The sequence below is a fragment of the Xenopus tropicalis genome, chromosome 4 (assembly GCF_000004195.4).
Source record: "Xenopus tropicalis strain Nigerian chromosome 4, UCB_Xtro_10.0, whole genome shotgun sequence".
NCBI classification, from domain to species: Eukaryota; Metazoa; Chordata; class Amphibia; order Anura; family Pipidae; genus Xenopus; species Xenopus tropicalis.
Window position 1 is genome coordinate 90,863,786 of NC_030680.2, and position 12,640 is coordinate 90,876,425.

Here is a 12,640-nt window from a genome sequence, read left to right on the forward strand (position 1 = left end):
TGTACAAGTGCCTTGTGGTTAAAACATCAGTATACATTTATTTAACTATACAAAGAAAGTGCAGTTAGTAACAAGGTAGTTATCACTGTGCAAACTAAATGGAATTGACAGAGAATCCATCATAATTACCATATTCAAGTGCAGCAGTAGAAAAAAGACCTAGAAATAAGAATAAAAATGGTAAATGTACTAGAATATAAATCTCAATATTTTACATCAGACTAAAGTCCTATATAACCATTACTGATAAGACTTATATTAATATCACTATTATGAATCTCATTAAGAAATCATACATTCCTTCTTAGAAGAAAAAAGATAACTTTCACTATTCATTCTTACCATAGGAACACTCATATTTAAAGGAGAATGAAAGGTAAAAACTAAGTAAGCTTTATCAGAAAGGTCTATGTAAATACAGCCATAAGCACTCACAGATACGCTGCACTGAGTTCTCTTTCAAAAGAAACACAGGATTTCTTGTGTTTGTTTTCTTCTGCCAGAGACACGCAGCTCTCTCCTCTCTCACCTCTCCTGCTCCCCCCTCCCTCAAGAATGCTAAGAACTCCCTCCCCCCTCTTAGGAATGTGTGATCTGAGCCAATGAGCAGGAAGCTTCCTCACAGTCTTACAAACTGAGCATGTACACCGGCCTTGGTCTTGGTGCAGATGCAAGGCATTATGGGAACTTTCTTTACAGAGCTCAGCGTTTTTTTTTTTCCTATGAGGCTTCTGATCATCTGAACGGGAGAAACATGGGGAGACTTAAGGGCACTATTGAGAGAACTGAAGGTATTCCTGCAGTTTGAGATGAATTCTTTATTAGCCTTTCCTTCTCCTTTAACCTATAGACCCATTGTAATTCATGATTCATGTTGTTTAAGCACGAATTCCCAATTCTTCTAGGCCAGTGCTGTCCAACTTCTGTGGTACCGAGGGCCAGAATTTTTCTGGCCTGCGTGGTGGAGGGCTGTTAATGGAAGCCAATTTTGACCACTCCCCCTTTTTAAACTGCACCCACTTCAAACCACACCCATGCCTGCCTGTGTGTGCCATACTCGGCCTGCCCTATGCTGCCTATGTGTGCCATAGTCTGCCTGCCCTACCCTGCCTGTGCGTACCATAATCTGCCTGCCCTACTGTGCCTGTGTGAGCCATACTCTACCTGCCCTATGCTGGCGGTGTGTGTCAGGTGGTTTTAATGGAGAATAAAGGACTTTGAACAATAATAATACAGTGTACGAGCCTTGTACAAGAAAAAAGTGTGAAGGTGCTCACCACAATCCTTCTTGGCTTGGCATTCTCAAAAGCGAGAATCAACACTTCCCTGCCAGATAGTTGCCACCAAAAAAGGCTTTGGTGTTATATAAAAGGATTGTTGCTTTTCTAAGGGGTAGATGCTCAGGCTAAAATATCATCCAGCAACAAGGATATGATATAGCCATTCTCATCACATTCAGAAGCAAAATGAAATGGCTGGAGTTCAAATTGCATGAGGCACTGGTTCAAGAAGAGCTTTAGCATGAACAAGGTGGTATCTTGATCATACTATATTACAGTCATATCATATGAAAAGGCTTGGGTACCTCTCTTAATCCTTTCAAGTTTTGTTCATTGGCTGAGCTTTCAAAGTAGCAATTTCCTTTTAATATATAACGTCTTATGGACAAAGTAGTATTTCAGCAGTGACATAAAGTTTATTGGATTAACAGAAAATATGCAATATGCATCATAACAAAATTAGACAGGTGCACACATTTGTGCAAATTGCGCTGAATTGTAGAACGATGTACAGATACACCATCAAGGCAAGGCATTCTTGCAGGTCTTTGGAGGTGATCTTTGGGTTGTCTGTAACCATTTTCACAATTCTCTGCATATGCCGTTCCTGTATTTTTCTTGGCCTACCAGACCTGGGTTTTACAGCAAGTATGCCGTAGCCTTCCATGTCCTGATTACATTCCTTACAGTTGAAACTGACAGTTTAAACCTCTGAGATAGCTTTTAGAAGCCTTCCCCCTAAAACATGATACTGCCCAATCTTTGTTCTTAGATCTTTTGAGAGTTGCTTTGATGATCCCATGCTGTCACTCTTCAGAGGAGAGTCAAACAGAAGCACAACTTGCAACTGACCACCTTAAATAACTTTGCTCGTGATTGTACACACCTGCCTGACGTTCAAGGCTTAACAAGCTAATCCAACCAATTTGGTGTTGCCAGTAATCAGTATTGAGCAGTTACATGCATTCAAATTAGCAAAATTACAAGGGTATCCACATTTTTGCACAGCCAGTTTTTCCTATTTAATTAATTTCATACAACTAAATACTCCCTCACTAAAAATCTTTGTTCAGAAAACACCCCAGTACTCAGATGTTCCTGGGAAATGAAAGACATACCACCATTTTTGTTGAAACTGGAGTAATTTATTATGCAGGCTGAGAGGGGTTCCCAAACTTTTTCATATGACTGTATTTATCATGGGGTTTGAGGCCCTATAGGAAATGTCAACTTGCAATGTAGGAATCACACACTGTTTCTTAAACGTTTAACACAAAGTTTTTGCAGGATTCTATCACAACATTGGATCGCTATGGGAAATTTGTCGCCTTTAAATTTAGCCTGTGTCTTGCACTTGGCCCACTCCAATTTTAAACTCTAAGCAGTCATGTTGAATCATAGCATTAAATAAGTTGCATCATTAGAAACACAATCCAATAACGATATATTTGACTGTCTGCATGAAACTTCTGTGTCAGTTAAAAATAAATAATTTAGGTGTTGTTGTCTACAAAAACATGAAATAAGGGGAATGCTTGTACAGGTATCGGACCTGTTATCCAGAATGCTTGGGACCTGGGGTTTTCTGGATAAGGGATCTTCTTGTAATTTGGATCACCATACATTAAGTCTGCTAAAAAATAATTTAAACAATAAATGAACCCAATAGGATTGTTTTGCCTCGAATAATATCTTAGTCGCAACAAATTGCATAACACAGTCGAGATCAAATGTAAGGTATTGGTTTATTTTTAAAGAAAAAAAAGGAAATACTTTTTAAAAAATGAGAATTATTTCCTTAAAACTTAGGGGCAGATTTATCAAAATGTGCATTTAGAGCTCAGTACATAAAAACTCACCCACGTTCTATTCATTCCTATGGGATTTTTAGAAGCATATTTATCAAATAATGAGTTCTTTCACCCACTGATAAATACACTTCTAAAAATCCCACAGGAATGAATAGAATGTTGTTGAGTTTTTATGTACTGAGCTCTAAACTCACATTTTAATAAATCTGCCCCTTAGTCTATGGGAGATAGCCTTGCATAATTTGGAACTTCCTGGATAACGGATTTCCGTATAACAGGTCCCATACCTGTATTAACAGACTCACAAAATCTTATATCTAAGCTAAGGTAAATTGTTAGGATGGGTACTTGCTGTACAATACAGACTTTTTATTTCTTTCAGATTAAATTGAGTTACAGATTCACATAAAGATTTAAGTGTAATTTGCAGCAACTTCAGACTGTTTGAAAACATTTTCTAGAAAAGATTGTGGCCCATATAAACAAGGCATCTTTTTGCTTAAATTGCACAGCAAGTAGTAACCAACCAAAAACAAAAAGCAGCTAATGTCAGGTGTTGTCAGGGTGATATTGTATTTGTGAGGGTTTTGTGCTCACTGCTCACCATTGCTCGTTGCCTTGATGCCACTAATTTGTTACTTTCATTCTGCCAATGATTTACATATTCCTGTGGAATCATTAAACAAGGCAATGTGGTGGGGAATTTAGAGACAAGTCTGAGCACGTTGGTTCATGGACACTATATTATATTGATCAAAGAGAAATTTATGTATAAACAGGCAGATACAACCACTGCCAGACATTTAAGCCACGCTGCCAGGTAAGGCAAATCTCTGCTTTATCTGTTAAACTCTTGTGAACCAAAGGGGCTTCAAGTTATTGGTAACTATAATGCAGAGTGAATAGAAATGACTTACCGAGTTACTTAACTAGTTAATTTGTAATACTTCATAGCATGTTTTTAAGGAAACTTGCAGTCTAGTGTTTATCTAGCTTCAAATTGCATAACACAGTTTGTTTAAGCAACAAGCATATCGAATACACATGAAGGCAGTTAGAGAAGAGATGCCAGAAAAATAAATCTGTGGGGAAAAGCTTAGACATTCTGCCTTTGATCCTCCACCTGCTCTTATAATGCAGCCTCTCATGACTGTCCCTGCATGAAATTGATACAGTATGTTCATATTGTGCAGGCAGTGGCCACCTTTGGCCTATTTTACTATTGCAAGTATATAATCTGCAACAACAAACCTGGAAAAGTCATTTTAAGTGGACACAGCCAAAATATTGGAGCTTTATCCTTTTAAGTTACTTTTACCATTTTGACTGAACATGCCAGTGGTTTCCGGCTTGCTTTGGGTTGCAACTGCCTATTTCATATCACAGCCCTTGTCTGTTGGAATATTATTTAAGTTGTAGGGGGGAAGCAAATTGTGCCTCCCTATTAAAAACAATTGCCCAATACCTTACATTATAGTGTGTAAACCAACATTATTGGTAATGTTGCAACTAATCAGATCTTTGCTTTTGTTATCTAACTGGCAGGTCACCACTAAAATCTAATTGCTGATCGGTTAATATGGGCAAAACCCCCAGAATGAATACTTAACCAACAGATAGTTTATATTATATTAAGTGACCTATTAAAGATCCCAGGAGGCTGTCCTTAATTCTTAAAATTGCAATTTTTTATTTAGGATTACCCAATATCACATAATACAAAAGAGTATATTTTTATGAAAATGGTTTATTTAGATGAAGCAGGGTTTTGCATATAAGCTTGTTTATGCAATATATTTTTATAGAGACCTACATTGTTTTCCATCTAATTAACTGTTTTACATTTCTTCTGTAACCCAAGAAGGCTATCATTTACATAGTTCTTAATCTTCCAAACAAATGGTCAGTATATGGCAATTTAATATAAATTGACTTGCTTTATCAGCTCTTTTCCTATAAAGTCTCTCCGGAGGTTTTCAGTAATCATGAGACATACAGCTGAGATGTTTAGAAATCTAAGTCAACTCTGTTTTTTGTATTTAGACTGAAAAGAAATTCCAATCTCACCTAGTGTGACTTATTGGAGTTAACAAGCTTATTAATATCTTTCTATTACTAACACTAAGAAGTCTGAGAAATTAGTAAACTAAATATAATTTAGTAAAAATGAACCATTCAACTGCTCTTTTTAGAGCATGATGTTGGTGAATACCATAAAAAAGGTAGGAGAAAACTCTTTATTTCAATACAAGCTTCCAGCTGATCTGTAGAGAAGGAATTAAGGGGATGCTACAGCCTTACGGTTACCCTTTAAATGACAAAAGTGTCAGTGTGTTTAAAGAGATTTCAAAAAGGGTGTTCACTGGTTTCATTTTTTTTGGGGGGGGGATGGGTTTAACATGTTCTTTAATAAAACTCGTGGTTATAAAAAAAAAAGCAGAATCACTTATTTTAGAGATTCATATTCAGACTGCCTGTCTTTCCTTTCTTTTAAGTTTCTCACTATGGCACTTAGGTGACAGGTAAACATGCATGTTTAGGTATAGTATTATACATGTAAGTTTTCATTTTTTTTGTAGAAGTCAACTAAATGGCAGGTCACCCATCACCACTGTCAGAAGAGGTTCTGGCACAGTTAAACCAAACCATGGCTGCAGAGGTCACAGCTTCCTCACGGAACAGGGCAGCCTCCATCTCTACCCGAAGGAGCTCACATTCTGTTGATTTGTCTCCACGCCCACTGCTGCGCTTGAGAAGTATAGATCAGCGTTTACTTATTCTTTCTCGAAGGAGCTCAGTTGTCAGCAATGCAAATATACCATTTTCTCGCAAGAACTCTGTTTGTGCTTTGGTACCTGCTAAGCATTTGTCTCTTGGACCCTGGGCTCATTATGGACGTGTGAGTTTTTCAGGGCTACCCCTATGCCAGCCAATCAGGGAGATTCAATATGAGAATACTTACAAGACAGGTCCAGAAGATGGCTGCAGGTTCATCCCACACAGAGTCCAGCAGGTTCTGGAGAGTACACTGAGCAGTTATTTGGGTGATACTAAGTACAGCCCACTGACTTGTGGACAACTGGCCCAAAGTCTTGCAGAACTAATTCGTAGTAAGGTGAAGGACCTTATGCCTTCTCGCTACAAGGTAGTGTGCAATGTCAGTTTGGGTCAGATGGGTCAGCAAGGTATTAAGGTAGCTAGCCGTTCTCTGTGGGACCCTCAGAATGACAACTTTGCCTCTGCTACATATGCAAATTCATCTCTGTTTGCTGTTGCTTTAGTCCATGGTGTATATTTTGAATAGATTCTAATACTGATATATAACCTTATCTCTATAATTAGGACATAACAAGAAAAATATTGCTATTCAAACCAGAAGTCTTGTCTCTCAGTGTAGAAACAATGTCTGCTAACTGGGATTAACCTTACAGAATTAATAATTGCTTTTCTAGTCCCCCTATCTGCCAAGTCCACAGCAGAGCCACATTAAGCCAACCTTGACACACATTTACCAGATTCTTAGATTTGTGTCCCCAACAATCTCTAGTAAATTTGGAATTCCCAAAACTTACCCTGCCTCTCTGCCCAGTTTTGCCCCCAACCTGCCCATTAAGTCTTGGATCCTTCTACCTAGGGTTGGTCAGTAAAATAATGCTTGATGCTAATGATATTAATAGGACAGAAAGATAAAAACGTAGTAAGCCAGGTATCTTGCCAACCCAATTCCCACCATCGAATGGCCCCAAAGTGCTTATGGCCCAGGATATATTCCTATCAGAGCCATGCCATGCATCCAGGACCATGTACGATACTGCTGTACGGGACTGTGGGCATATGCAGTATCGTAAAAATCAGAAATTTTACTATGCTTAGACAGCCAAAATGGACACTTGTAAACTAAACATGGTGGCATGTCACTGATCAGAATATACCCTGGACTGCTGCATTTTTCCTGCAAAGAGGAGTGTCACTGCAGGATCTAAGGTTGGTGATTGCATGCACTAGGGCAGTGCTGTTCAACTTCTGTGGTATCGAGGGCAGATTATGGAAGCCAGTTTTGACCACTCCCCTTTTTTAAACTGTACCATTAATGTTGGTAGTGCAGCAAAAACCCAAATGGTTGGTGCTCACTGTAGAAATATCACCCTTGATTCATATGTGAAAGAATTAAATGTCATATTAAGACACACCCTTAAATCCATATGCCGCCGCCTCCTCCTCCACCCCTGTGGATAGCACAGCAACCCCCAGCCCCATAATTACACACCATAGGGACTATATAATGACTATCTTCAAATACTAACAAACTCACTGAACAAACCCCTGCCAGGTTAACCTCCCACAGGCAGCATACCCTTGATGTTTTTTTTAATGTAATATGTTATGTATAACACAGGTATAAAAATTATGTTGTATTAAATTGGCTATTAGTGATGTGATTATTAGTTAAATAAATATCATTGCTAACCACCATCATCTTCATTTATTGTATCCAGACTTTTTTTCCCCCCTCTGTAATGATTTGTAGTAATATACGACAGTTACAGTAGTCCTCTTGGGATCTAAAACTTCCAAATAAACTGCAGTGTAGAAAACATGGCCAAACCATGTATTTAAACTATTTTAAGGGCTTAAAAAAAAAAAAAAAAAAAAATTAATAAATATCTTCATTGTGCCTGTACTCATGCACTGAATCTGCATGGGTGCCTGTATTTGGGCGGATTTAGTGCTTCCAGGTGCAGACACTAGAAGCTTTTTTGTGATACTGACAGCCACTTTTATTTCAGGCAGTTCAAGAACCCACTAGGAATGACGCTATTTTGGACCTGGTAATATGTAATAATAATGAACTCATCTCTAACATTTGTGTGGGTGAGCATTTGGGGAACAGTGATCACAACATGGTCTCCTTTGAGATAATGCTGCAGAGACAGCTCTATAAGGGAGTAACTAATACGCTCAATTTTAGACGTGCAGACTTTGCCAGTATAAGGGCATCTCTGCAATGTGTCAACTGGGAAAGGCTTTTCATGGGGTTAGACACAGAAGGAAAATGGAACATCTTTAAAACATTGCTTTGTAGGTATACACAACAGTATATCCCCCTTGTAAGCAAGGAGAGGCATCGCAAAGCAAAACCTTTATGGCTGAATAAAAGTGTTAGGGTCGAGGTTGGTAAGAAAAAACGTGCTTTTAGGGCATTCAAGTTAGCTGGGACAGCAGAAACTTTCATCAGGTACAAGGAAGCAAATAAAGCATGCAAAAAAGCTATCAAGCAAGCTAAAATAGAAATGGAAAGGGATATTGCAGCTAGGAGTAAAAAGAATCCTAAATTATTTTTTAATTATGTGAATAGTAAAAAAATGAAGCAAGAAGGGGTGGGAACTTTATTATCACGGGGGGGTAAGTTGGTTGATGAGAACGGGGAAAAAGCTGAAATTTTGAACTCTTATTTTTCATCTGTCTATACATCTGAGGAGCCAGATAATGAAGGCTTCCCTTGTAATATGCCCAGTTCTAGTAATTTAGCTACTGGCGCATGGGTCACTCGGGAGGAAATTCAAAAGAGACTTGAACATGTAAAGGTAAACAAAGGTCCAGGGCCGGATGGGATTCATCCCAGGGTATTAAATGAGCTGAGCGCTGTGATTGCCAAACCTCTTCACTTAATTTTTCAGGATTCATTGAGGTCTGGCATGGTGCCAAGAGACTGGCGGATTGCTAATGTGGTGCCGTTATTTAAAAAGGGATCCCGTTCTCAGCCTGAAAACTATAGGCCTGTTAGTCTGACATCAGTAGTAGGAAAACTTTTGGAAGGGGTAATAAGGGATAGGGTACTTGAATACAATGCAGTTCACAATACTATTAGTTTGTGCCAGCATGGTTTTATGCGTAACAGATCTTGCCAGATTAATTTAGTCGCCTTTTATGAGGAGGTGAGCAGGAACCTTGATGCTGGAATGGCAGTTGATGTCATCTACTTGGACTTTGCTAAAGCGTTTGATACAGTACCTCACAGAAGGTTAATGATCAAATTAAGGAATATTGGCCTAGAACATAATATTTGTAATTGGATAGAGAACTGGCTGAAGGATAGATTACAAAGAGTGGTTGTAAATGGAACATTTTCTAATTGGACCAGTGTGGTTAGTGGAGTACCACAGGGGTCAGTCCTTGGTCCTTTGCTTTTTAACTTGTTTATTAATGACCTGGAGGTGGGCATAGACAGTACTGTTTCTATTTTTGCTGATGACACTAAATTGTGCAAAACTATAAGTTCCATGCAGGATGCTGCCGCTTTGCAGAGCGATTTGACAAAATTAGATAACTGGGCAGCAAACTGGAAAATGAGGTTCAATGTTGATAAGTGCAAAGTTATGCACTTTGGTAGAAATAATATAAACGCAAACTATCTACTGAATGGGAGTGTGTTGGGGGTTTCCTTAATGGAGAAGGATCTAGGGGTTTTTGTTGATAACAAGTTGTCTAATGCCAGGCAGTGTCATTCTGTGGCTACTAAAGCAAATAAAGTGCTGTCTTGTATAAAAAAGGGCATTGACTCAAGGGATGAGAACATAATTTTGCCTTTATAGGTCCCTGGTAAGGCCTAAACTTGAGTATGCAGTGCAGTTTTGGGCTCCAGTCCTTAAGAAGGATATTAATGAGCTGGAGAAAGTGCAGAGACGTGCAACTAAACTGGTTAAGGGGATGGAAGATTTAAACTATGAGGTGAGACTGTCGAGGTTGGGGTTGTTTTCTCTGGAAAAGAGGCGCTTGCGAGGGGACATGATTACTCTGTACAAGTACATTAGAGGGGATTATAGGCAGTTGGGGGATGTTCTTTTTTCCCATAAAAACAGTCAGCGCACCAGAGGTCACCCCTTTAGATTAGAGGAAAGGAGCTTCCATTTGAAGCAGCGTAGGTGGTTTTTCACGGTGAGGGCAGTGAGGTTATGGAATGCCCTTCCTAGTGATGTGGTAATGGCAGATTCTGTTAATGCCTTTAAGAGGGGCCTGGATGAGTTCTTGATCAATCAGAATATCCAAGGCTATTGTGATACTAATATCTACAGTTAGTACTAGTGGTTGTATATAGTGTATGTATGTGAGTGTATAGATTGGTAGGTGTGGGTTAAGTGTGCTGGGTTTACTTGGATGGGTTGAACTTGATGGACACTGGTCTTTTTTCAACCCTATGTAACTTAAATTTTTTTTTTTACACCTGCTGTTGTGTTTTAAGTTGTATCAGCTTTAAATTCCTTATAAACTAAATCTGCAAAGTTCATTCGCTTCATAATTATGGTAGCACAAATTACAGACCCACGGAGCAGCCATGTTTGTTCCACTCTTCCGGGTTTTAATTGAAATGCCTCCCAAGTGAATAAATATGCCCAATCACAAACCTGCAACGCCACTTCTGCTTTCAGCCGATGTGTGACAAGCTCAGCTCCCTTGTCTATGTGTAATGGGGGGAGGGGGAGCCCTTAGAAGCAGGCAGGCACAGGAAAGTTTAAGCTGGCCTGCTATTTAATTCGTCATGGGAAGAGCAGAGATGGGGCACAGCCCTTTGAAGTAGGCAGGCAATGGAAAGGTCAAGCCTGCCTGCTATCTAGTTCACAATGCGAGGAGAGAGGGAAAGGGAACTCTTTGAAGCAAACAGCAAGCTGAATCCTCCCAGTTTATGACGTAGTCCTTTTGAGTGATTGATAAGCTACAGTCGGGTTGCCAGACAGTCGGGATTTTTTGGTGTCAGTATCACTTTAAGTGTATTGGCATATTGTCAGCATGCAGATAAGCGCATATCTGCATGCTGACAATATGCCACATGTGCCCTTGCCAAAAGAAAAGCCACAAGCCTGCACCTATGAACACATTGCTGCCTTTACCTAAAGACTAAGGCTTGTTGTATTTTTCATACAGAACTTACTGTACCAGTTTGGAGGTTCAACAGCCCTACAACAGAGCAGAATTAAATGGTTTCTATGCTAAAATGCAATATTGATCTGAACATTCAGCCTTGTGTTGTGAATTTTATATACAATTATACTCAGGTAACAAGCCAATTAAATGAAAATTGGGAACTAGTAGGGTCATCTTTCAAGTCACAGCTTTGATGCAGCTTATCACAATCCTCTAGCAGCACATTCACATCTAATGCTTCGTTTAAAAAAAAAAAAAAAAAAGTTTTACTTAAAGGAAAAGTAACACTATTCTACCCTGCTCCAATAATTGCCTTATCCTTCCCAGCATTTATCATTCTGAATGCTTTATTAGAAAATACCCTGTAAAACTTTGCATCCGGTCATTTCTGCACAATCCACAATGCGGAGGTCGACATCTCCTCCTAGCCTTCCTTCTGTACAGGCAAACAATTGACTTCCGGTTTTGGAGTCAGGCTAGATGATGTTGATCACCGTATTTGAAATGACCAGATGCAAAGTTTTACAAGGTATTTGCTGATAAAGCATTCAGAATAATAACCGCTGGGAAGGATAGGGCAATTATTGGAGCAGGGTAGAATAGATTTTTTTTTACTTTTACTAAATCTTTACATTAATGGCTCAGAGAATGCATAGGGACGAGAAAGAGGCAAAATGCAGTGCAGGCACGGAACAATGGAGCGAGTCATATCTTTGCACTCAAAAGGTGCCAAGAATAAAGATGCAATTAATTGCGGTTAAATAAACCACCTTGGACAACTTATCTCCTTGAAACGCCTTTCCACTGGCAATAAAGTGTATTGCCAGTGGAAAGGCATATGAATCGCTTATTTCCAAAGTTTCCTGGAGGAATTACTTGGATCTTGGCCATCTTAGATGGGGATATATCTGTGGCAAGATCTGCTCGTTTGGCCAACAAGTAGATCTTATGGTATATGGCCACTTTCAGTCTCCTCCGTATGATAAACAGCTTTAGTAAAAGCTTATCTGTAAAAGAATGGGTACACACAACTGCAAAGCACTGGTACATACAACTATGATGCGATCATGATGTATGTACCAATGGTTTTACTGAAAGGGTTTCAATAAAGCTTAATGTATGCATATGGACACTTATTACATGTGGAGCACTCATGTGTGCACCCAGTTTTCTTGATCAATATGGAAAAATGGTGGTTTATCAGAACGTAATTTGTTGGAGCTTTAATTTTTAGTATGATGTAGACAGTAATATTTAGAGTTCTTTTTTTTTTTTTTTAACCAAAGTGACCAGGCAGTGGTTTGAATGAGAGAGGGGAATATAAAAGGGCATAAATAAGAGAAGAAAAAATATTTGACTTTAAATGTTAGTTTTTGTGCTTTGATAGAAAGCAATCCTGGCCCCATGGGGATTCTAGCTTCAGAATATGGCAGGGCCAAATACCCAATTTGATAGCAGGGCTGTGAGAAGTCTGCATTCAGCTGCTAAAGAGTAGATTAGGAGTAGGAGGCTTAGCTGCTGCAGCACAACTTAAACCTGAAAGTTTAAGTAATTATCCCTAAACAGGTATTTCAATAATACTTTAGCTTGAAATGTTGCTTATAGCATCACTTTTAGTTAATATTTGAC

General features: G+C 38.9%; 1 protein-coding gene across 1 annotated transcript; it reads left to right on the plus strand.

Moving 5' to 3' along the window:
• Positions 1-3,743: 3,743 nt before the first annotated feature.
• tctex1d4 (Tctex1 domain containing 4) lies at positions 3,744-7,172 on the plus strand. The gene is made up of 2 exons (XM_004913984.4): positions 3,744-3,911; positions 5,671-7,172. Exon 2 carries the CDS (start codon positions 5,682-5,684, stop codon positions 6,393-6,395), a length of 714 nt encoding a protein of 237 aa, XP_004914041.2. The 5' UTR covers positions 3,744-3,911; positions 5,671-5,681; the 3' UTR covers positions 6,396-7,172.
• Positions 7,173-12,640: the final 5,468 nt, after the last annotated feature.

Bases quoted from the DNA above. Each gene is read 5' to 3' on its own strand.
- tctex1d4 (XM_004913984.4), top strand. From the start codon at position 5,682: ATGGCAGGTCACCCATCACCACTGTCAGAAGAGGTTCTGGCACAGTTA.